Source organism: Meles meles, chromosome 12 (assembly GCF_922984935.1).
Source record: "Meles meles chromosome 12, mMelMel3.1 paternal haplotype, whole genome shotgun sequence".
Taxonomy (NCBI): domain Eukaryota; kingdom Metazoa; phylum Chordata; class Mammalia; order Carnivora; family Mustelidae; genus Meles; species Meles meles.
The window spans coordinates 68848672-68874550 of NC_060077.1; the positions used below are offsets into that span (position 1 = coordinate 68848672).

Here is a 25879-nt window from a genome sequence, read left to right on the forward strand (position 1 = left end):
TTAAGGAAGAAGAGTCTCTGTATTAGCCTGTGTTCTCCAGAGAGACAGAGCAGTAGTAGGATGTGTATCCAAATGGAGACTCATCCAGAAGAACTGTCTTGTGTGACCGTGACCATGGAGGCTGAGCAGTCGCACCTTCTGCCCACCAGCAGAGCCCGCGGCGAGAACGAGAACCATGGTCCTGGGCTGGAGATCCAGGGCCAGCTCAAGCAGGCAGGCAGGAAATGGACAGCATCTCCCTTTTTCTGCTCTTTGTTCCACCCAGGGCTGTCTACTTTGAGTCAAATACTAATCTCACACGAAAACCCTTAGGGGCACATCCCCCAGGGACATTTCCTCTGGGGAACCCCGTGACCAGCCCAAGGACCCATCCTGTTAGCCTCCCCGCCCCGACCTGTCTCCCAGCCAGGTCTCTCCTCCCTCTACCCCCTGCGGGGCAGCAAACCCCAAGCACCTGCCATGAGACCTCTCCCTTCGGGCCTCCCTCCCGCTTCTCCCCAGCCCACCTGCGCCCTGGGGGAATTCCTCCACCGACCCCCCCCCCCACCCGCCCTAGGAGCATCCTTCAGCCCAGCAAGTAACACCGCTTCCCCATACTTGCTGCCTTCTGTCTCGGAACTGCCCTGGCGCCCCTGCCCAGGCAGCTGTTCGTTCATCTGCTTCCTGCATCCAGCTTCCATCCTGCGTTTGTTTCTTTTGAGCAAAGCCCTGCCCTTGGGTTTCCTGAGTCACCTGTTAGCTGTGTGACATTGGGCAAACTACTTAAGCTTTCTGTGCTTCAGTTTCTTCATCTCTAAAATGGGGTCATGTTAGCACCTGCCCCACACCTCTGTATGAGGATTTAATGAGCTGGTATATGTAAAGTACTTGCCATGTCTGCTATAAATACTAGCTGTGATGCCGATGCTTTAAAGAAAATCCTTGCCTTCCATAGTCTTTCTTCTTGGTCCTCTTGTTCTCCACTCCCTCTCCATTTCCTAGAGAGTTTTCCAGGTCCCGTCAATGTCTACTCTTCCCCTCGGGCCACCCCAGCCATGGTCAGCTACCATGGCCATGGTCAGCCACCACCAAGGGTCTCTGCCCTGTCCCCCAACCTGTGGTGGAGCCAGCAGGACAGAACCCTGATTCTTGGATCAAGAGACACCGATGGAACGATGTGGAAGGCTACAGACAGCATTTTGGATCATCTCACTTGTGCAAGGACGAGGGATTCAGTAGGAGGGCTGGTAACTGAGACCTTAAAACCAGACTTTGGGAATCTCACCGCTCTGTAACAGGCTTTCCTCATTCAGTTGGAGAGTCTAGAAGAAAACCACACTGAGGTCTCTAGGCCAGAAGCACCGAACTCCTCTTCCCTCTAGTTCATAAGGATTAATACCTTCCTCACCATCCAGGTGCCCCTATCCAAACTTCCCCTGTTAAATTTAGGGCGAAAAGGCTCTTTCCTCCCTTCTTCTCCGGGCCTATCTCATAGGTGCTCTTTACTCGCTTTGTCCAAAGCTGAGAATCCCCCTCCTGCTCCCCAAACCCCTTTACCTTGCCCTCGAGGGGCATTTGGGCGCCTGCCAGTGCTTGATGCTTGGGGCTGTGCTCTGCCATGGGGCTGGGACAGAAGGGGGTACCCATTCGGGGTGCCCACGCAGCACGAGGTGTCCTCGGGACATGGGGCACCCACAAAACTTCTGACCTAATCAAGTTGGACCCCACATAATCAGAATCCTGAAGGCGTGTAACTGAGCTGGGCTGCGTTTCCTTTTATCAAAATCTTGGAAGAAAAGGGTTGTTCAGCCAAGGAGCGGAGGAAATAAAATTGGAAGGTTTATGTTTAACCTACTTAAGAGCAGAAGTGTTTTTCAGGCTTTGGTGCAACAGTTTGTGTGTAAATAGCTTGTGCTAACTGCAAATGAGTCTTATCTTTTCTTTGATGTGGACCCCCCAGGGATATTTATTTGGCAATACTTTGTTAGCAGTTACTCGAAAGCAATACAATTAAGGTTCTCTCCAATTATTCTTTAAAGTAGGCTTGTCTCTAAAGCAGGAGAGGAAAGATGGAGAGGATAGGCAACCTTGTCCCTCCAGAAGCCATCCTTGTAAGGAATAAGTTCCGAACAGGGGAAGCTGTCGGTGTTGGGGGCGGGGGGGTTTGGGGAGGGAATGAGCAGCTCCGGTGAACCCGGAATGGAAGGGAGGTTCTGGGGGAGGAAGAGACCGGACTTTCCTTTGTTTCCTTCACTCTGAGCCCCAGTGAGGGCTCTGTCTTGGCTGGAGGAGGGATGGTGCCCCGCATCACCCAATTGCCCAGCAATGACCTGGGGCGCTGTTGGAAGCAGGGTGTTGGGTGAACCGGGTTCAGGAAGGACCGTCCTGGAGGAAGGGTCTGTTCACTCTTGCCCTGGCTGGCGGCTGGGTCTCAGCTTCGGAAAGGACTGCTGGTGTATCTAGCCACTGCCTGCTGCAGGGGGAGTACTTTCCTGCTTGGGGCCAGGACTAGGGGCTGTGAGGGAAGTTCGGAGGGAGCTGTATTTAAGGGGCCTCACTCTTAGCTGTGGCCTCCCCTTTGCAGGAGCCTGAGGTTGAGCTCGCCCTTAAATTTTGCACCCTGGCCTTCTTGCCGGCTTCACCCTCATCCCAGCCTTGCTTTCTGCCCTCTAAGAGGGGGGTTCCGGTGATTGCCTACAAAGAAGAGACAGGACTCGAAAAGCAGAGCGTCCTGTGCGTGTCCCTCCTTCTTTCCTCAGGGTGGAGAGTGGCAGCCTGCGAGGACAGAGAGCCATCCTCCCCAGCCACCTCAGGGGTCCTGCCCCCCACCTCTGCCTGCAGCCTCAGCACTAAGTGGTGAAGGCCTATAGAACCCCAAGTGAAGGACTTGCTGAGGGTCCCAACCCTCCCGCGGGTGAGGGGTGCCCAAAGAAGCAGGGCTGTGGACACAGCACCTGACAGGTGTTGGATCCTGCAGACCCCCAGGCTCCCCTGCCTAGGCCCCTCCCCGCTGCCACACCCCTCTCCCTCCTCTCTCCCTCCACCACCTGCACAGAAGGCCTAGTTCAAGCCCAGCGGTGCCCCTAGTGGCCCCAGGCGGAGTCAGAGGCTCACTGAGGTACTAAGTTCCGGTGCACATGAAGCAGGGAGGGGGGACTAGCGTGGGGGTTGGTGATGTGGTGAAGGGGTAGGCAGGTGACAGGAGACCTCAAGCAGACAGAAAGGAGGGACAGTGCATGGGGGCATTGCCGGAGGGTCACCTGCGGCTTGCGGAGCTATGGGCCGCCTGCCCGCCATGGGGATGGCCGGGGCCTGAGAACTTGGGGAGCCAGGCTGGGGGGAAGTGCGCTTGAATGAGCCAAAGGCGTGACCGTTGTTCATGGGGTCTTCACAGCTGTAGTTCCATCAGGTCTTGATGCGTCCTTTGTGAGGAGAGCAGAGGAGGCAGTGCAGGTGAGGGACAGAAAGAGAATGGACTAAGGTCACGGGGTGTGTCAGACCAGGCCTGCCCTATCCGGGTAAGAGTGGGCTGACATTGGGCCCCTGAGCGGCGCGACAACAGGGCAGGCTCTCCCTGTCCCAGCTTTGATGGGAGGCACAAGACAGCAGATGCCACATTCCACGGTGAGGGCACACGCGGCTTGCCCAACGGCGGGCAGAAAACTGTTTTCACCTTTGAGCTGACCATCTTTCTCCAGCTTCAGCCAGAACGGAGAGGCTGAGAAGGAGGCCGTGGCTATGGGGACAGGACCCTCAGAAATGGCTGTTGGTGTGGGAGCACCCCCTTCCTTCTGGCCGCCCTCTTACCCAATCCTGGGGACCGGGATTTCAACAGGGCTGCCTGCAGAGGGGAGGAGTACACCTCAGTTGAAGACAGAGTGTCCCACCCCATCCATAGAGATCCCAGGGATGAGAAGTGGCCTGGCTGGCTGCTGATGACAGAGACAAGTGGCCTGAATGCCCAGAGTTCGTCAGAACAAAGGATGCCCAAGGACCTCCTCTACAGGTGTCTTAGTTCCTAAAAAGGAGACAGAGTGGAGGGCTGAAGGGATGGAGAAGAACTCCCACAGGCATTCTACCTTTCTTTCCTTCCCCACGGGATGGGAACTTGGGGTTGGCAAGAGGGGGAGGGGGAGTGACAGTGCACGGTGGGGAGAGAGGGGAGGGACTGCCCCCCGCGCCCACAGCGGTGCACACACGCATGAATATACACGCGTGCACTCCTCCTTCCCTTCTGGTCCCCCTGTGAGAGGACTGAGTTGGGGGATGAGATCAGACGAATTCTAAGTGTGACTTTGGCCTTTATCTAGGAGCCAGACAGTTCAGTGGCAGAACGGTCATGGGCTTTGGGACTTCAAGTGGTGGTTGCACTTTTTATGACCTATGAGAATTCAGAAGAGCTTCAAGGCTTGGTGAAGTGTTCCTCCGGGGACAGGGGTGGTGGTGGGGAGGTGGAGGGGGAGGGGGGGAGAACCAGTTCCACAAAAAGCTGTTTTGTGATTACTTCTCCCCTACTCCCACCCCAGCACCCATGAGTCCTGCTCCCTTGCTCGACATGCCGGACACACTCCCCCTTCAGTGCCAGCACTGAATTCAAACTGCCACAGATGAACTCATTTCGTGTCTCCCCGCCGCCCCCCCCCCCCGCCCCCCGTGACCCATGTGGTAGCTCAGCCTGAATGCACTGGTGACCAGGCTTTTCCAGGTCCCGCCCCTCCCCCTTCCGTTTCTCTTCAGTTCTCTGGGTCTCAGCTGTGTTATCACAGGTGAGAATGACCAGTGGGCACCTGGCAAGGCTTCTCCTTAAACGGTGGAAAGGATCATGTACATTTTCACAGGATCATAAATCCCCCCGGGGCTAAAGCACTTCCTCCTGATGTTTTTTTCCTCCATTTGCCACTGGATTTATTGGAACTGGGGGAAAGGATGCACTTCTTAGTGAGCAGACGCCAAGATGACTTCTTTGTGGGGTGTGGCTGGTAATAATTTAATTAGCCCAGCTTTTTTGGGAAAAACATATTAATTAGTTTTTGCTTAAAAGACACCATCTCGATGGCCTCTTCTTCCCCACTTCTATCCCCTGGGTGAAGCCCCAATTTCCCATCCACACTTGGCAGCAAGTCTCAGCCTGGCTTGTTGCTGTTATTGGAAAAAGAAAACACAGAAGTTTATTTCAGTGCAACACAGGATTATGACACATGTTGATTGATTCCTGTAGGTCTGGGAGACTGGGGGAGGGCAGGACGCCTCCAGTAGTCCCCCACAGTGGCCTCCAGAGAACGTGAAGCTCTGGGCCACCCTTCTCCAGGAGGCTTTGAGAAAAGACTGCTGAAACCCAAGGTGGAGGTCAGGAGCATCTTGGTGAAGGGGTGTGGGGGAGGGCCTCCAGCCCCTCAGACGGAAGGGAAGAGGTCTCTCCAGGTGAGCCCGTCCCCCCGCTTCTTGTCCAGCCACCTGCCGCAGTTGAAGATGGTGGCCACGCCAGTGCTGGTGTTGGTGACTTCCAGCTTGTCCACCAGCCAGCCCGAGCAGTAGCCGCTGCTATCATGTTCCACTCGTACCTTGCGCAGCTCTCCCAGCTCCAGCGTCTCCAGGAAGAAGCGGTCGGTGCTGCCCCGCTCGAAGAGGTTACGCATTTTCTGCTTCAGCTCCCGCTTGCCCGTGTCCCCGTTGGCCCCAAAGATGGTCACGAAGACATTGGCATCGGTGCCTGCCCCTGGCTCATAGCCCGTCGTCACGATGACCTCGTACTTGACTGGCACCAGGCTCTGGATCTTGCTGGCGAAGCTCTCCGTTGTCTTGGTGACCTCAAATACCTTGAAGTACTTCCTCTTCCTCTTCAGGGGGATGAGGGAGTCACAGTTGAAGAAGTACCTAATGGGGAGGGAGGGGGCTCTGTCGACAGCAGCCGAGGCTCCCACCCTCCCCCCTGGGCTCCGGGTCTATACATGATTCCTTCCCCAGGTGGCAGGATATTGGGGCTGGAGATGTCTGCATTGAAATACAAGGATGCAGCCTTGCTTATCTTAGACTTCACAGTGAGTGGCTTCTCTATCCTTGTAGTTGCTCCTTGATTCTTTTACCCCGCCCCCTCTATATTCCACGTGCGATCCACCAGCAAATCGCATTGACCCTGTCTTTAAAATAGGTCCAGAATCAGCCGCTTGAAAAAGTGTGCTTTAGCCCACTATCTTCTTTGCTGTCCCTCTGGTCCAAGTCACCAGCACCTCCCCCTCATGACAGATCAGACTCCCAGCTGGTCTCCCTGTTTCCTGTGGTCCATTCTTTGCAGAGCAGCCAAGTGACTCTGCAGACATGTAAGCCCAAGAATGTAATTCCTCTGCTCAGGACCCTCTAATGGCTTCTTAGGTTAAGTAAACCCCACCTCCAAGACCCTTTGTGACTAGACCCTCTGTCTGGTGTTTGCCTTTCTGCCCCGGCCCCTGGCCTTCTCTAAGCTCACTCCACACAAGCCAGGCAGTACCCTTGCTCTTTCAAAGGGACTGATGAATATTTCTACCCAGTTTTGTCACCTTCAGAGACAGCTGCAGGACCCAGAGTGACAATCCCAGGCAAAGCCAAGTGGAAACGTCACTGGGGAATGTGTGCTCCCAAATCCCTTGCACTGGGCTGAGTTGAACTATGAGTGTGTGTGCACGGTCTGTAGAGTGAAAGGGGCAAGAGAAAGTCCTTATTGAAGAAACCACCATAAGCAGAAGCCAATCTAGGGACAAGAAAAATGGTCTCGGACCAAAAAGTCTCCTCTCTACCCCCACCCCACACAACGCCAATTTTAGCCTCTGGGTAATGGTTGTGAGCCCAATAATTCATCACAAAGGAAGAAGTCAGAGGGCATGGTGGGAAAATGCTGCACTGGGTCGCCCCAGCCCTGCCACCTACCACCAGTGTGACCTCGGACAAGCCAAGCCCCTACTCCGACCTTGGTTTTCCCATTGGCAATGCTAGAGGTTTGAACTGAACAACTGCTCTGGTTTCTTCCCACTCCCAACTGCTAGAATTTTAACAGCTTCGGAAATAAGTTCTCCTGGCACTGACTTACGACGTCAGGGAGGTAGCCCTAAGAGGGAGTGCCCAGTGTACAAAATCAGACCCCTCTTAGATGAAAATCCGTAACTGCGAAAAGAGTTTGCTTTCCTGCACGCTTCCTAAGTGCCAGGCCTTTGCGTTCTTGCGTCTCATTAGTTCCCACAACTACCCAGAGCTGTAGGCATCATCCTCCCATTTCACAGAAGAGGCAACTAAGTCTTGGAGGAGAAAAGTCACTGCCGGAGGCGAGCCAGAACCGGGCCCGGGGCCCAGACTTCCTAGCCACCCGAGGAATCTGCCACTGAAAGACAGGGGGAGGAAATCCTTGTTTGCTTCAAGATCTCTCTTCCTCCAGTTACCACTTGATAAATGCGGATTGTTGTTACATGCCACATTTTCTTAGAGGGGATATAACTTCATTCTTTGTTTAGACATTCTTTAAAAATGTATTTCTTTATGCAAATCCTCACTGATATACATAATTCTATATAAATGCACAAACCATGTGATCACATGCGTGTTTTTCTAAATGCACTCTTTTTCTTCTTTTCGCTTGGCTCTCTCTCCTTTTTCCCTCCTTCCTTTCCACTTCAACATCCCACCTTTACCTCAGATAACCCATGTAACAGTTGCGGGTGTATCTTGCCAAATTTCCTTCCATTTCACCCAACCCTGCACAGACCCACATAGACACAGACATATGCGGGACGTCAGTGTTCCCTTTACAAAATGGCATCGTATAATATGTGTTTTCCCATATCTTACTTTTCCTGGGAATTGCTCCAAGTCATCTGGTACATATTTAATTCATTATTTTTAATGGCTGAAAAATATTCCATGGTATAGCTCTAAGGAAAAGATTTCTAATAGATATAATGAAGATCACCAAAAGGTGGGACCCTAGGGCTTTGCGGAGTTAAGACTCTAGATGTGGAAGGACACAATCCAGGCTTTTCCCACTAGAAATGAGGATAGGGTCATCAGAAAGAATAAAGGCAAAAGCAAAGAATAACAAATGAAAGGAAATTAAATATATTTGAAAAACATGTAAATATGATCACGCTTCTGTGAACAGTGTGTTATTTGAATTTTTAAAATGACTATTTTTTTTTAAAGGTTTATTTATTTATTTATTTATTTGACAGAGAGATACAGAGAATGCACAAGCAGGCAGAGTGGCAGGCAGAGGGAGAGGGAGAAGCAGGCTCTCAGCTGAGCAGGGAGCCTGATGTGGGGCTCGATCACAGGACCCTAGGATCATGACCTGAGCCCGAGGCAGTCACTCAACCGACTGAGCTACCCAGGTGCCCCATGACTGTATTTTTTAAAGATTTATTTATTTAAAGATTTCATTTATTAGAGAGAGAGAGGGAGCACACGAGCAAGGTGGGGTAGAGACAGAAGGAGAGCAAGAAGCAGACCCCATGCTGAGCAGGGAGCCTGACTGGGGACTCAATCCCAGGACCCTGGGATCACAGCCTGAGCTGAAGGCAGACGCTTAACCAACGGAGCCACTCAGGTGCCCCCAAAGACTTATTTATTTATTTATTTATTTATTTGAGGTGGGGAGAAGCCGGGGGTGGGGGGCAGAGAATCTCAGGTAGACTCCATGCTGAGCTTGGAGCCCAACGTGGAGCTCAATCCCACGACCTTGAGATTATGACCCAAGCGGAAACCAAGAGTCTGAACATTCAACAGAATGTGCCACCCAGGCACCCCAATATGATTGTGTGTTATATATGATATTGGGCTAAAACAATAGTTATTTTTGGTTAAAAATAAAAAGAAGAAGGAAAAGCCCTTGTGTGGGTCCTTGCACCGAAATCCTGAGGATCTTAGTGGTGAAGGAGGACTGGTTAGAAGGAGGAGGAGCCAGAACTGGAAATGGTTGAAAAGGAAAATTTGAGGTTACTGTGTTTATGGGAGATTGAGATTAAACTCTTTTGTAATTCACGGAGGCCCAACTATTAACAGAACCGCGGATGCAGACACACCGTCCCTCAGCAACCACAGGCTTGCCAGATGCCAGGGAACATCCAGCTGTCTTCCCAGAAGGGGACAGCGAGCACAGGGGGGTGATGGGTAACTAACTGCCAGAGGCCAAACAGCTGACCCGACGACAGCCCTAGTGTCGAGGGTCTGGACCCCCTGCACCTCCTCCCCATCGGGAAGGTCCCCCACCCCATGGACATCCCTTCCTCCCCCTCCAGCCCTGGTGACATCGTGACAAAAGGCCACACTCTTGAGAGTGTAGGAATGGCAGCTTCTTTCCACTGGAAGAGAAATCCTGTAACTTGGACCCTGGACTGTGGGGTAGGAAGTTCATGGGCTGAGCTAGTTTTTCCCTTCCTTCCGAGACTGGAAGGTGCTGGGTGGCGCTGAGATTTGGGGTTCCCTCTCTCACAGCCAACATTGTTGGTTTAAATCAATAGGGACAATTTCATTGTTTCATTTTATTATACTGTCTTGTCTGGTTTGGTCCGTTCTGGGGGTCTGCAGAGGTGTGGCGCCCGCAGCCATACTCCATGTGGCTGGGGGGATATACCAGGTGACAGAAGGGGCTTTGCCCTGGCCTGGGCTTGCTGGGTGAGTCGGGAACTCCTCTGGGCCTTCTGCGTCCTGCTCTCCAGTACCCATCAGTGCCGCTCCAGGCAACCACACCCAGAACTCTGGCAGGATTTACTGTACCTGCTGTTTTTTCTCTAAAAGAACAATGGCTCACACTGCGGCCTGAAAGGGACTCAATTATGTCCCAGCTCCAAATTCCTACGTTGAAGCCCGAACCCCCAGTGTGATGGCATTTGGATGGGATCTAGGAGGTGAGTAGGTTTAGATGAGGTCTAGGGTGGGGCCCCTGGATGGGAATAGTGCCCCGAAGAGGAAGAGACACCTGCGTTTTCCCTTTCTCTCTCTCTTGCTCTCACTCTGTCTGCTGCAAGGACACAGCAAGCCCTGAACAGAGACCTCGTCAGGACCCAGCCAGGCTGGTACTCTGACCTCCCATGCCCAGCCTCCCAAATGCTGAGAAACGGGTGTCTGCTATTTGAGGCACCCAGTCTGTGGTCTTTTGGTGCTGCAGCCTGAGCAGGTTAAGACAGAAGCTCGGAAGTCAGAACACTTTTCTGGCGAATTCCCAAAGGGGAAGCTTGGTCAGAGGGAGCCAATCCCAGGATGTCTGCCTGCTGCAGAGGGGGTAGGGGACACAGGCACACCTGGCTCTGAGAAGCTTGGGCTTCTGGAAGCTGGAGCCTACAGGCCGAGCCCACACCTGGCTGCTGCTTCTGTCTGCTGCACTCACCAGGAAGTCATGGCCATGAGCAGATCACCAGGAAGTCATGGCCTTGAGCATGTCACCAGGAAGGCATGGCTATGGGCAGGGCCTGTGCCAGGAGGGGTGGGCCACAGTTCTTGGCGGGGGCCTAGCAAGCAGGCTGGCCCTGTGAGTTGTGCACCTCGCCAGTCACTCCCTGTCCGGGCCTAGCCTCCCGGAGGCAAGCGCTGCCCCCGCGGCATCTCTTTCTTCCCCTCCTGTTGCCTTCATACTGTCCTTCCTGCCCTCCTCCGGGCTCTTTCTGGCATCCAATGTGGTAACTAAGTGGGTTTAATTAGAAAAACTGACGGCTGTGGACTGTTACCCAGGTAACTAAAACCCTTAATCCTCCAGAAATGCCCGAGTCTCCAGAAGGCCCTGGAGGGTGGGGGTGGGGGGATGCAAAAGCTCCTTATCCAGAGTCCTCAGAGGCAGGTGGGCCACGGGGTGACTCCAGCTGGTCTCTGGTTCCCACTCTGCCCACTGGGAGGGCAGAAGCAGCCAGCTTCAAAGCTCTATTTCTTTGTCGTTGCTCAGGGAGGGGAGGGGAGAAGAAGGGAAGGGAAGAGCCTGCTGTCTTTTGTTGTCTGGCTCACTCGGGGTTTTTCCAAGGAAGCATCCCTGGATTAAAAGGCTGGAGTATCCCAGCTCATCTGCTCTAGTCCCTGTCTCTGGAGGTGGGCCTATGGCTCAGAAAGCTCCAGAACAGTCCAGTTGCCTCCACCCTTCCTGCCTTGCGAGTTTCCTGAACGAGGTGGCCTTGAAGGGGACAGCTCCCTGGGGTCTGGTGTCTTGCCTCTGCTCTAGCCCCTACAGAGTCCGTCCCTGCAGAGTGAGCAGCACTTTGGGGTAGATGGGGGGAGGTCCGTCCCTGCAGAGTGAACAGCACTTCCCGGGGCAGGGGGTGCGGGGTGGGAGGCAGAGGCACAGTACATACACATTGCCATACTCCATCTCCGTGATGGTGATGGTCTTGACGTGCCAGACCAGCTCTCTCTTGGGGATGAACCGGTCCTCCCTGGCGAGGTGGCCCACACAGAGGGAGGCAATGTCCCCCAAGAAGATGCTGTCAAACTCAAACGTGTCTGTGGTCCCCCTGCAGGACACAAAGATAGGCCCGTAAGAGCTGCCTGTACCCACTGAAGGAGGTGAGCATTTACTGAGTGCCTACTGCATTCCAGGCACTGGTCTGAGGAGCAGGGATGGAATGGCAACCACGGCCTGATGTCAGGCTTACGTTCTTTCAGGGATTTGGTCTAGTTTTGGAACAAGACAACCACAGTCATTAAAAGCCCCTGCCTGGTCGTAGCGCCAGGGGGTGGGACCGTCATGAAGCAGATGGAGCCGGGAGAAGGGGGAGGCCCTGGGCCCTGGGTGTTGAGCTGGGGAGAATGTTGGGGTTCAGAGAGCAGAGCCATGGGAGGACGGGAACCCAAGGGGGAACTGACTGGGGACTGCGGGCAGGGAGGCACAGGCTTCACTTGAGGGGTAGTACTGGCTTGGCTGCAGCTGGGGTCCAGCCGGGGCAGTGGCAAGGGGAGAGGCAGGGTGCAGCCATCTGTGGCGGTCCAGAATGCCCGTCTAAGGAGCTCACACTTCGCCCTGATGCACAGGGAGTTCGGATGAGAGCTATAGTGGGTCACAGGCTTCTGTAAGCACTTCTAGAGGGAGCGGGGAGGGGAAGGGGGCATCTGGGCGGTTCAGAGGGGGCTCCGGTGTGGAGGAGGGGAGATTGTCCAGGCGTGCCTGCCAACCAAGAATGGCGAGAAGAGGTGCCTTTACCCAAAACTCCAGGCTGATTTCCCTACAGAGCATCTTAGAGGCTCTGTCCGCCCTTCCTCCAATGACTTTCTTTCGATCTCATGGTTGAATGTTTTCTTTTTCAACGAGGCCATGAGCACCTGTCTGCACGGACTTGGAGGAGGTCTGCTGTGCTACCCGGTCCTGCTGCCACGAGGGCTCTCTTTCATTAGCTAATTACTAATTTTTGCCGTAGCTTTCTATTAACTTTTAAAACCTGAAATATGTTTGACATAAGACTGCATAAACTTAAGGTGTATGTGGTAATTTTATACAGTTTTATATTAAGCGTGACTGCCATTGTAGCGATAATTATACCTCTAGCACGTTACAGAATTATTCTTTCTTTTCAATGGACAACATAATTAAATTCTCATCTAGTAGCCTCTCTTTGAGTGGCAATCCCCTCCTTTACCTTTTATAAAGGAAACTCCTCGGTCCTGACGAGTTTGCACAGGGCTGGCACACAGTAGGTGATTGGTAAATGCAGTATAGGCCCATTTGTATACTTATGGCGCCCACCAAGGGGATTGCTTTTGGGGGTCCCTCTCTTACCCACCCCACCCACCATCACTCCCTTGTGGGAACCCCTCTTCCTACTTCCTAAAGGCCCGTTGTCGGGAAGAATTTTCCACGAGAAACTCTTTGGATCGGTTCTTCCGGCCTTCGAGGATGAGCCAGACGTTCTCCCTGGTTTCACCTCCGTTGCCTGTTTCTATGACGATCTCGTAGGCTGCGGTGAAGAAGGTGCGAGAGGGTCAGCTGCGGGAAGCACCCCCTGCCTGTGGCTTCCAGGTCTGCCCTCTGACCTTAGACCACAGGCTGGGGGGCAGGATGGGGTCTCCGCAAAGAGATATTACCAGGAGAGTCTGCCCGCGCCTCCCCACCCCCCCAACCCTGCACCGCTCCTGGGCTACTATTAGAACCTCTTCTCGTTAGAGAACAACAGCTTTGCCCTGCTGGGAGGGAAGCCCCAGGAAGCAGTGGGGGAGGATGAGTTTGGGAGAGGTGCTGGGGCCTGGTTCTCAGGGAGGGATAGCCCCCAACATGTAAAATGGAGATCATGTGCAGAGAGAGGAGGAGAGAAGAAAGGGACAGGGAAGCGTGGGCCGGCCCGACTCCCGGAGAGCTTTGAAGTTTGTACACACGCCGCAGGTCCTGCCTGGTCTCAGTTCTCACTCTGGTGCCCTCCTCCCCTGCACTACCCTCAAGCGCGTCTGCATTCACTCAGCAATGTTTGTTATGTGGCTGCCAAGTGTCGGGGTGCAGCTAGATTCTGGGGGACACTGGAACTGCCTCTATAGCCCCAGACACACACTGACGACCATAGCCCCCAGACAGAGTGTGCTACCCTTGCAAGCTTGCAGCAAAGGGCTGAGGGAGCTCAGGGTGAGAGGAAAAATCAGCTGCCCATTAACTCTTCTCGTATTTTCTCCCTTGCTCCCACCATGCACTCTGCCTCCGTGCTGTCCCTGGAGCCCTGGGAGGTGCCCTTGTTCCTTGCACAGCAGTGCTGCCCCCCCCCCCCCCCAAACTCCTTGTTTTCTTCACTCCCACTCGTTAGGCTCAGCCTTCACCTCGTCCTTGCTCATGAAGTCTGCCCCAGCCCCTCAATTAAGATTGCAACCCTATGCACCCAGCACTCCTGGCCTGCCTTCAGGGGCTCCACATTTTTCTCTTCTTTTTATCACCTGTTACCTAGGAACATGCTATGTAGTTTGCTTATGATTTTACTGTTCATTGTACTCCCCATCCCATCTGAAGGTAAGCACCATGAGGGCAGGGGGAGGTCTTTGTTTCACTTACTGATAGATCCCAAGTGCCCAGAACAGTGCAGGACACACAGGCACTCCATACATACTTTGTGAGCAAATGAATGAATGATTCTGCCACAGGAAGCCTCAGGAAGGAGGCAGCATTTGAGCCTGTTCTCAAAGAAGAGTGATGCCATCGGCAGAAAATGAAAGGAGGTTCTAGGCAGAGGGAGGAGCACAAGCAAAGACTGAGGAGGTGAGGAGGGCTGGGAGTTCACGTGAGCCAGCAATCCCTCCCCAGGGACCAAGACAGAGATGGAGCTTTCCAGAGTGTCCCTTGTGCATGTGGCTCTTGGAGCAGTAAAGGAATCAGAGGGTTTGGGATTCTGGATGCAAAGGACAGCTGTTTCTGCACCTTTCTCCCAGAGATGTGATATAGACAATGGAGAGAAGGCATGGCTGTGCCTACAGCTCGGTGTAATGTTAGCCCTTCTGCCCTTGTGACTTCTCTAAAGGAGAGCGTCTGCTGCTGAGATGGGGGGAATGAATCTGGACAAGCAGGAAGGTAGCCAATGATAGAGGAGGAGAGCCACAGAGAGCACATATCTCCTGAAGAAGACGAGGCTCTGTGGGTCCGTACACATCCCAGCCCAGGACACTGAGACCTATGATGGCTGAGCCATTGTCAGCTCCCACTGCCATTCTGCCTTCCCCACGGGGGGGGGGGGGTGTGAGTTCTGCAACCTAACCTGGGAGTTCCAGGTGAATCCTGGGCTTTGTTGAGGAAATGGTTTGTTGGCACCTAGGGGAGGAGGCAGGAGCGCGAGGAACCTAGAGGCTCACTAGGTCAGCTCAAGTCAGAGATTCAAGAACTAATGCAGATGGAGTGCAAATGGGCCAAAATCCTTTCCCGTTGGTCCTGAGGGTAAGGAAGCCAAGTAAGGTGTGTCAGCAAGGACATTTAGAGAAGTTGGGAACAAATGTTGCCAATGGCATCTGTGGTCTTTTGAGAGGAAGTTTCCGTGAACGTAGTTCACCCTGTCCTCTTTCCCGGTATTTCATCAATGGCTTGATAAAAATGTGGAAGGCGGGGGGGGGGTGGACAGAGGAGCACCAGGGACCTGAAGGAATGGGGCAGGTGGGAATGGTGGCCCCAGGCTAGTGGGGATCAGTGTAAGGCCACCCTCGAGGCCAGCACACCCACAACGCAAGCCCGGCTGGAGAAAGGAGCTCGGGAGCTCCGGCATGAGTCACCAGCATAAAGGGGGCACCAGCAAAGCCACCATGGGCTCTGGGGGCATGAGTCGGGTTCACGTGGCAGGACAGGAGAGGGGAGAGCAACCACCCTTGAAATCTTCCTCTTGGGCATGGCATCTGCGGAGGAAGATGAGCAAGGAATTCAGGCTGTCCTGTCATGGGAGAGGTGCTGAATAAACAGGGCTTGTCCTGAGACAGGAACCGCAGGGGCACATGATGCTGGGACAGTGGGCTCCTGGAACTCGCTGTTCCAGATCACCTTTCCCACCTCACAGTGTCAGGAGGCCTCCTGCTTTGTGGTTCAGATGGCCAGTCAGAATCTTCCCTTGGGAGACACCCTCTTCTCTTCCGCTGAAAATGTTAAGTACAGAGCTGTGGGGTTGGGACTACCAGAGAGCATCTTCCCACAGCGTAGACAAAGAAGCAGAGTGGAGGGGAAGCTGAGACAGAGATGTCCTGAAGTGACTGGCGCCTCTGGAGACAACCAAGTCGAAGCCAGCTCCACCTGAGACTTCCAAGTTCTGGGAAACAACACATTCCCTCTTTGCCGGAGCCTCAATGTGGGTTCAGGCCCAGACAACCAAGAGTCCTGACCACTCCTGAAATTTTCTGTTTGACTCCACTGGGACTCCCAAAGAATGGGAGCTTTGAGAACTTGAGTATGAAGATGCATTTTCTTTTTTTTTTTTTTTTTTAAGATTTTTTATTTATTTATTGGACAGAGAGAGATCACAAGTAGGCAGAGAGACAGGCAGAGAGTGAGAGGGAAGCAGGCTCCCTGCCGAGCAGAGAGCCCAATGTGGGGCTCGATCCCAGGACCCTGAGATCATGACCTGAGCCGAAGGCAGCGGCTTAAACCACTGAACCACCCAGGCGCCCCGAAGATGGATTTTCTGACAGAGCTGCCTGGTGAAGCAGGTAGTCCTCCGTCCCTGGGGAGCTGGTCATCTAGCTGGACTATTTCTGGCCTGGAAACTGGGTAGATAAGGCTCAAAGAGCAGCCCTAGGAGGCGTCAAGGGAGGGAGAACAGGAAGGGGAAGGGTTGTAAGGCGGGGGGGAGGCTGGTCCTGCTGGAGGATGTCCCAGTGAGGGAGATCCTCCCAGGGATGTGTGTGTGTGTGTGTGTGTGTGTATACATGTGTATGTGTATGTGTGTGCCTGCATATGCCCACATGAGCTTATAATACTACTGCTTAGCCCTTACTCCGGATTAATTGCAACAGAATCTGGGAGTGGGACCCAGATGTCATTGTTACTTAAAGGTTGCCGATGGCTTTCAGCTTTGCCGCACGCTGGAATCATCTGCAGAGGCTGGTGCTTGCAGAGGGCTGGGAGCGGCTCTGGAACCGCTAACAAGAGTCAGAGGGAAAGGCAGAGAACAGGGGCTGAGCCAGGTGGGGCAACTGACCCATCTGGAGACCAGCCAAGCCCAGTAAAGACGAGATAGCCTGTAGCAGAGCAGTGAGCCCTGGCCTAGGAATCAGGTCACCTGGGTCCTACCAGCTGTGAATGGGCCTTAGATGTGTCGCTTCACCTCTCCGGGCTTTGTTTTCCTTACCGCCGGTATAGAGGTGAGAACTTGCTCCCGATCCAGCTCAGGGGTGGGAGTGAGCTGTGAAGGCCTAACGAGAACAGAGGTGTAGAGTGCTTCCCAACATATGAGGCCCTGTTCACGCACTGAGAGGGTGTTGGTTCTCAACAAGCGGCGTACTTGGAAGCGCCCCGAGGCCACAGACACTGGGAGTGAGTGCCACTAGGGCAGGGTCTTGGTTTCACCCACTGGTGTGTCCCAGACCTCAGCAGGGGCTGTGGCACTTGGGAGGCGCTCAGTAAATGTCTGCCAAGCGGCTAAATAAAGGTAGCTGAGGACTGGGATGTTTGGATCCAGCTGTGTCCAAGGCTCTCCCCAGTGCGACTCTCCATCTGAGGACACAGGTATGGTCATCTGTCCCCCTGCGGACACCTTGAGGGCACCAGCTGCCGTCCGTGGCCTCTAAGGAAAGACAGATCACCCGGGCCACCTCCTGGGCTGCCTGCTCCTGCTGTCCAATCTCCAGTCTGTAACATCCTTCCAGAACTAACCCAAGTGCTGCTCCCCTCGGCCATCTCCCTGCGAACCCAACCCCCAAAGGTCTGAGCAGCTGTTTGGCAGGAAGTCTTCGAAGGAGACTCAGTGATTATACTGTGAGCCGCACAAATCTCTCCTCCCCTGAATGCCAATAGCCATAGATATGCCATAGAGGCTCCTCTTGGCACGTGTGGAAGGGGTTTAAGCCTTCCTATTGCATAAGGGGCTGACGCTTCTCCCTCTAACAAGACATGCGGCTCTAAGAGAAAGGACCGCCGCTTCTGTTCGCTGCGCACTAACTGCACACTTGCTGTCCCAAAGCCTGTAGAGCTGCAGAAGGCTACAAACATGAGTGGCCCTGTCCCTGACCTCTGGGAGCTTCTAGCTGTAGGGACACTAACCATGTGCAAAAGCTGATACAAATAAACTGGAGGACACAGAGCAGTGTGTACCACTCACGCATCTGTCACGAAGCTGGGCAACCAGTGATTCCTCTCTAAGTGTGGGGTCTAACCTCTGAATCAGGGAGGAATCCTCGCACCGTAAACCTGACAAGGGGTGTTTGGCCCCTCCTTTGGATGCTCCCTGGGACATAGTGCTCACCATCTCTTGGAGCAGCTAAGGTCACGATTGGGTAGTTTGGATGGTGTGGTCAACATAATGGGTGGCTTTCTACCAGAGAGCCATGCTTCCCTTCCATGGTACAGTTTTCCCCATGGAAGGGCTGTCCAGCCAGGGACTACATTTCCCAGGTGCCCTTGCATCTGGATAGAACCAAATGATTAGTTCTCACCAACAGAAAGTGACGCAATTTGTTAAGAAGGTAGGGAAGCATGCCTTCTCCATGCTCTTTTTCCTTTTGCAAGAACTATGGGAGCCCTATGTTGAAAATGGCAGAGGGGCGCCTGGGTGGCTCAGTGGGTTAAAGCCTCTGCCTTCGGCTCAGGTCATGATCCCAGGGTCCTGGGATCGAGCCCCGCATCGGGCTCTCTGCTCCGCAGGGAAACTGCATCCTCCTCTCTCTCTCTCTGCCTAGTTGTGATTTCTGTCTGTCAAATAAATAAAATATAAAAAAAAAAGAAAAGAATATGGCAGAGACACAGATCAAAAGAACGTGGGTCCCTGAATCACAGTGTGGAAGGTCTCCTGCCAATGACCACACTGGACCGTTTATTACATGAGTAAGAAATACATCTTGGTTTGTTAAGCCATTGAGATTTGGGGGTTCACCTCTTAATGCAGTTAGCATTACCTTGAAAACTGAGGTTAAAAAAATCCTTTCTTTACACTGGGCTCTGCCTTTGATAAGACTTCTTTGAATCTGCTGAACCCAGACTACAGGCATTTATAGTAAAGGGACAACTCCCTAGTCCTAGGATGGCCATTCATTTGGGGGATCAATTATTTTTCCCTTTAAATATCCCCTGCGGATCTAAGAAAGAGGCTGCAGGAGAGGTTGGCTCCTCCTACACGTTCTGTTTCCAGAAGTCTTGATTTGTCAGCTGTTGCCACAGGCCCCAGTCGTATGGAGCCCACGATACAAAAATAAACCAGAGACAGAGCTTCCCACTCAAGTGCCCAGCCCAGCCCTCAGGGCAGGGTGAGCTTGTCCCCTGTGGTTTTCTGGCTACCTAATTAGTCCCTGTGATTGAGGCCAAGATCTGGGACCGTCTTGGCTGTTCGAAGTTCATCAAGGAATATTTAGGGTACTTATTTATGTACCTTCCCCAAATTCTTTCCTTCATAGGACCTCTGATTCCCCTCCAGCTGTAACAGTCTCTACTTCAGATTTACCGACGCCCTTCCACCCCCTCCTGAGCCACCTCCCATCTAACGCTGAAGACTCAGCCCATGAGTCACACCTGCCCCCCACGTACTGGTCTCCTCCAGCTCATCACGGATCTCATTGTTGGCACAGGCAAAGTCACGGAGCGTCTGCCTGTCTCCCTCACTCCTGGAGAGCCAGCAGTCACACTGGAAGCGGAAGGTCTCATCACGCGAGTTGTCCTTCACGTCGATGTAGCTCAGGTGCCAGCCAGGAAAGATCCCTGTGGAAAAGACTTCGTGGGGACCGGGAGCTGAACGTGCTATCTCGCTTTCAGCTTTCTGCTGCCTCCTGCCCACTGGCCGTGAGGCCCCCCACAAGAGTTCTCTATCCTCTCTCAGCCTGGCTTTCTTTGTTGAGGAAATGAGGACATGGGCTAGATGGTCTCTGAGGGCTCCTCTAGCCCAGGGCGTGTAATGCTCTTTGCAAAATCCTTAGCCTGGGGTTCATGAGCCCTTAGAAGATCTGTGTATGTGAATGAAGCAGTCTAGGGACTGGGAGGAATTGTGCTGTGATTACATGTTTACCAGGGAGAGGGCTCGTAACTTCCACAAGGTTCACAATGGGGGCCACTGACTTCTGGGGAGTTCACACAGCTGAAGGACAAATCCTATTACTTCCTGACACCAGTATGCACCTGACTCAGGCCGGTTAACCTTCCAGAATTAGTTCTGGCATCATCTCCTCCCGGAAGCCTTCCCTAGTGTCCCCTGATTGCCCAGTAGGCCTGCACCTGCCTTGGCCACTCCCTGACCTCCCCGTGTCATCATTGTTTACGTGTTTCCTCCTCTCACCATGAGGTTTTGGGGGACAGGGAGCTGGTCTTATTTGTTTTTGTTTCCCTAATGCCTTGCCTATTGCCCATCACGTAGTAGCCGCTCCATGAATGCGGGCAGTGTCTGTTACGACGTTGAGGACCTTGGCTGTTCAGCGGCCACAGAAGGGATTTGGAGCTGCTGCTTCTTCAGAGTATATGTTAAACTTGAAAGGTCTCAGCCCAATACTGAACATACAGTTGCTTCTGCTGTAACTGGCAGGGCTTCTTTCAGAAGTGCTCCCCCCAAATCACAGCTATCAAGTATAAATCTCTGCATTTGCTGTGGCAGCTGCGTCTTATTCGTACCTCGCACTGGTGCAGTTACTCTCTGAGAAGTTGGAAAGCCAAAGCACCCATCACACGTGGGGGAAATCCTGTTGTGTGACAGGTTATGGGGTGGTACCGGCTGCTCATTAATTGTCCACAAGGCAACCTCGCAAGGAAGGCACGTATATGCTCAAGTCTCATGTCTTGCCCTCCCATGTCACCTGGGCCTGTCCCCACCAAAAAGCCATTCTCTAGGATTGGACACTGCCTCCAGCAACACCTGTAGATCCTGCTGCTGGCCTCAAGGGTCTTATAAGCACAAAGACGCACAAAGATGGACACACACATCTATCCCTCAGTCTTCCGGGGATGCGGGGGAGTGGATGTGGAGGCTCCTGGGCAGGGCATACACACCAGCAGTCCTAGGATAGCCTAATTCTGGGTTTAAAAGGCTCTTCATATATTATTTTAAACATAGATCTGTACTGAAGTAAAAACCCATGAGTCCTGAAATAATTATTAAAATTTAAAATACTTCTGTTGAGTTAAACAGTGGTAAATAATTTTATCAATAAACTTTAAAAAAACTCAAGAATATTTTTACTTTTTCACATTGGGGCCAGTTCTGACTGTAAGGTTATAAATTGGCGGCTTTCAAGATGATAACATCATGAAACTGATTCGCTTAATAATCCCTGGTGTGTTCAGTCTGGAAATGATGCACAGGAGACCTGTTGGAGCAGTCCTTACAGACCTCCAGAGTGGAACAGAGAAAGGGAGAGGCAAGTAAAAAGGAAGGCAGAGAAAGAGAAGCCAAATGTTGGTGCCCTTGGAAGGTGTACGTGTATGTGTGAAGGAGAGAGCAAGAGAGAGAGCGGGAGAGAGAGTGAGAGAGATTCTGTTCTCCAGACCTTACCCAAATCAATTACAAGAGAGTCTCTGGGGTAGGAGCCAGACGTCAGTGGTCTTTACAGCTGCCCAACAATTTCAATGTAGAGCCAAGGCTGAGAACTAGGACCTGCACTGCATTCACCTGGGCCCCCCGTCCTGGAGATTCTGATTGAGTGGGTTTGTAATGAGGTCCAAGAATTTCCATCTCTAACTAATTCCTCAGTCATGCTGATGCTGCGGGTACCAGAGTCACACATTGAGAATCACTGGCTTAATGATTTCTCCTGACTCCAGGATGATGGTGTTTCAATGGCTTCATGACAAAATAATCGATGGGAATTATAAATGTGTGACTGTGTGTGTATGGGTAAGTGTTAGTGGAGAGGGATGACATTAATTGGAGAGGTGGGTCGTCGCAGGATCATTTTTGTTGCTGGAACGCACTATTCACCCTTCTTCACAGCCCAAGTAGATTTCACTCCTGATTTACTTCTTGGACTCCAGGGACGGTGGTGACAGTGAGCGGAGGGAAAGGGTGGATTCTGGGCTGGCTTTAACTTGACCCACAGACAATTCAGTGCTCGAATATAGGAGTGAAAGCAACCAGAGATGGAAGAGAAGGAATGTGTCTGGCCTGGGTTGCCCTGGTGCTTGGTTGCTTCTCTTCCCACCCTTCTCCCCTTTCCCCTGTCCTCTGAAAGCATGGCCTTGTCTCTCCCATCTCCAATTCTCTTTTCAAGTAGGAGTTCTTAAAAAACAAACAAAAACCCTCCTTCCATGATAAATAGCAGGCTAACCCCAACTCCTTTAAGATGAAAGAAACTTGTCCTCAGATCTTTTCTCATGGCTGATTTAGTTGCCTTGTTTTGGATATGTTCAATGTGATTGACAGGGACCCTATCACCATGAACTCTACTAAGAACCTATCAGACATGCAGCTGGAAACAAGCAGCTCTGGGGGCTGATGTCACGTGGTTGGCTTTTACTGGTGAAGACGAATCCGCAGTAACAGCTTGGCTAACAGTGTGGCCAGCACTAGCCTGATGGTGGAGACTATCCTGACCCTGTGGAACAATAAGGAGCCATCTGAAAGCCACCATTAGAGAGTCTATTTCTTTACAAAGTCTCCTCTTCTAAAAAATTTATTTGAGAGATAGAGAAAGGGAGAGTGATTATGCAAGAGAGAGCATGACCAGGGGAAAGGGCAAGAGAAAGAGGGAAAAGCAAGCTCCTCGCTGAGCAAGGAGCCTGATGCGGGACTTGATGCCAGCACCCTGGGATCATGACCTGAGCTGAAGGCAGATGCTTAACTGACTGAGCCACCCAGGTGCCCCAAAGTCCCCTCTTTTAAAGTTTTACTTTTTAAATTTTTAACACAATGATAGTAACCCCCCACTGCTGGACACCTTTTCATTCACAGCCAATCCATATCAGAGCATATCTGCCACATTCTCTTCTATAGTTGTATGGTTTCCTTTCCATGCACACACCAGAAAGCAAATACACACACACTACCTTGTGGACACATAGTTGTTCTCCAGAATTTCACTTGAATTTTACAGAATTTACAATATTGATGCTGTAGTTCTTATTCTTCCCCATATATCATAGTGATCTTTTTAAATTATAGATTAAATTTTGTGGTAAAAAGTTCTTCATGGGGCACCTTGGTGGCTCAGTCAGTTAAGTGCCTGCCTTCAGCTCAGGTCATGATCCCAAAGTCCCAGGATCAAGCCCTGCACTGGGCTCCCTGCTCAGCTGGGAGTCTGCTTCTCTCTCTCCCTCCTCTCCCTCTGCTTCTCCCCCCAGTAGATCTCTCTCTCTTGCTCACTCTATCTCAAATAAATAGATAAAAATCTTTAAGAAAATAACTAAAATCTTTTAAAACAACAAAATCTTTAGAAAAAAGGTTTTTCATTTCCCCAGAGTTTTCATCAGAGAAAGCAAGTAAGCAAGGAAGATGAATTAGAAAATAAAAACAGTATGTTATAATTTGTTCTGTATTATAAAAGCTATGGAGGTAATTGGAATTAAGAGGATGAATAAATCATTTACCTTTATTGTCTTCTCTGGACAATATTTTCATGGTAATCATGGGAGCATTTTTTTAACAAAAGAATTACAGTTAATAAGTGGCGAAGAAAGGACAACTAGAAAATCGCCATTTGTCGTCCTAATTGATCATCACTGGGTGAAGCCATTAGATGAACAGTTATTGGCGGGGGAAGGGTGTCAGGGTAACCAGGCTGACAGTCCCCGGATCCACTATTTGGTGTGAACGTCAGGAAGAGTAGGATTGCCGTGAGGTAGCGGGAAGCACACGGTTGCATTTTAAAGAAAGTTGCCAAAGAAAGTTGAACCGAATCCAAGCCTTTAGAGCTAATTTCCAAATAGTAGGAAATATGGGGAATCGAGAGGCAAAGACACTACAGTAAGCCGATAAACAGGTCCAGAATGTAGACATCCTATAGATCATTGGCCCAATCCCTTCCACAAGCAAATGGCATGACGAAAGAAGTAGGCATGCTCTGCTTTTGAAGAGACTGAAGGGAGACAGCAGCTATACACAGAGTGAAGATCTTGTTTGCTTCCAGGTTCAAGCAAACCCAAAAGTACAAAGGCATTTTTTACGTTAAGGAAATTTGTGTATGGAGTGGATATCAGATGACACAAGGAAATCATTGTTAAGTGTGATAGTGGCATTGTGTATCACTTAAAAATGTCCATTTTGAAAAGTGAAACATACTAAATATGTTTGGGATGAAATAATATGAAGGGTTTGATTCTATATAATCTAATAACGAAAAAGAAATTAGGAAAGAAAAAGAAAAAGTGAGAAGGGGAAAGCAGGTATGACAACTCGTAATTGTTGGATCAATGTGATGGTTATGTGGAGGTTCATTATGCCATTTTCCTCACTTTTGTTCATCCTTAAAATTTTTCATAAAAATTACTGGATAAACAAAAAAGATGGAAAGGTAGATTCAAAGAAAGAGATGACTGCCATGATATTAAGTTAACTAAACATTTGTAACTTATGAGGCATCACAACTTTTTTTGTGGAAGTCTCTCAAATGAAATATTTTTACCCTCATAAATTGCTATGCAAGGGAAGCATAATGTAGCTTGAATATTTTTAAACTAAATATGAAAAAATGTGGCATAGAGAGAGAGAGAGCTTAAGGACATATTTAGCTGTCTTGGCTTATATTAACATTTAAGCTTCCATCTATGGAGGAGAAAGTTACTATAAAGAGGAAGCTAGGCACAGAACCTGGACTTCCCTGTACCTCTCCTGACCCTACTATCCCAACCACCTGGGTTCACTGAGGATACAGACAGACATCTTCCTTTCCCTGCTTTCAGATCCCAAGTCTGGCTGGAGGGGAGGAGGCCCACTTCTCTGCCTACAAAGGAAAGAGGATAACATTGGTGCCAGGGGTTTCTTTAAGGCCAGGACCAAGAAGACAATCAGATAGTCTTGAGTTATCCAAGGGACGAACCAGGCTGTTTGAAGAGCTTGCCACCTAAAGCGCAGCAGTAGCAACAAACAGTACAGCCTGACAGTGAGGAGCTGTCCGTGGTGCTGAGGTGCCTCCCTTTCCTTTTGACAGTGAGGAGACACAAAATGATTGGCTGTAAAGTTTTTGTATAGAAGAAAAATGCATCAAGAAAAATGAGAAACTCTAGATATGTGTATAGCTAGTGTCGGGGGCAAAGTGGGGAAGCCAGTCTTAGTGGACCTAGTCATGAACCTGGGATTCATGGCCAGGACTTAATTTTTGAAAATATTAAGGCATGGGGAAAAACTCTGATTCCATAGAGATGTGGGTTTCTCGTGACTGCGGCATGAAAAAAAAATCAGGACTGAGTCTGAGAGAGTGAAATGTGGCTATAAATAAATTCCATTAAAACTATATTAAGTCCCTACTATAGTACAGGCAGTGTGATAGCCATTACGGAAAGAGCAATGAACAAGACAACGGTGTAGTTAGGCACTAAGCTTGATTTCTAAAATTTGTCTAGAAACACAGGACATTTCTAACTGATGGAAATGTCAAAATGGTGGCAACCAACAGTTTTTAGTTGCCTGCCACCTTGCGGTAGGAGGGTCAACATGCTGCCAGGGGGATGGTGGAAAGCTGAGGTTTGCTGTCCTCACCACCCTGACCTTGAGCAAGAGCTACCTTTGTTATCATGCCAGACCCTCAGCTTGCAGAGGTGGCCCAGGCTCAGCATGTCAGGGAAGTTGAATGTGTCTGTGTTGTTCCGCTCAAACTTGTTCCAGTTGGCTGACTGCTTCAGGGCCAGTGTCCCGCTGTCCCCATTCTCCCCGAAGATGATGATGAACACATTGGCATCGGTGCCTGCTCCTAGGAAGTATACAAAACAAGGGTTCTGGGTGTTAGCCTCATCAACACACAGTCCACTTGCTCTGGTTCCCATCCTGGCTTTCTTGCAGGATCCATCAGTGCAGATGGAAAGTTTAGTGTTGATGAGGCCAGTGGGGAGGTTGGAAAGAGTTGGTTAGTTTTTTGAGACTCCTGGGTCTCCAATTCTATCCTTCATTTTATCTCTGTGTCTTCTAAATGCTATTGGGCTAAATGGAGTCTGATTAGCAAGTATGAGTGGTTTAGTGCAAAAACTCATTTATTTCTGGGGAAATACACCCATACTTAAAAGGTATGCCATGAAGACTGGCTTTGCAGGTTAGAAATCTAGGCTCCTTCCTGCACAACATGGATTCAGAATGAAATAGGAAAGTTCCTTATTCCCCAGATCTATCCCTGGTTGACAGTCTGTACTAGAGCTTTGTATCATTTGTTAAGCCTAATAGAGGTATTGACCCTAGTTAAAAAGAAA

The 25879-nt window shown here is 51.0% G+C and overlaps 1 protein-coding gene across 2 annotated transcripts in view; it reads right to left on the reverse strand.

The window, feature by feature from the left end:
* Positions 1–5372: 5372 nt before the first annotated feature.
* LOXHD1 (lipoxygenase homology PLAT domains 1) overlaps positions 5373–25879 on the reverse strand; it is a 150557-nt gene continuing 130050 nt past the window's right edge. For both annotated transcript variants that reach the window (XM_046025791.1, XM_046025790.1), the window contains 5 exons: positions 25204–25389; positions 19094–19264; positions 12737–12869; positions 11274–11432; positions 5373–5853 (listed from right to left, as the gene is read on the reverse strand). In XM_046025791.1, the coding sequence (XP_045881747.1) occupies positions 5373–5853; positions 11274–11432; positions 12737–12869; positions 19094–19264; positions 25204–25389 (1130 nt within the window). The remainder of the gene's footprint in view (positions 5854–11273; positions 11433–12736; positions 12870–19093; positions 19265–25203; positions 25390–25879) is intronic.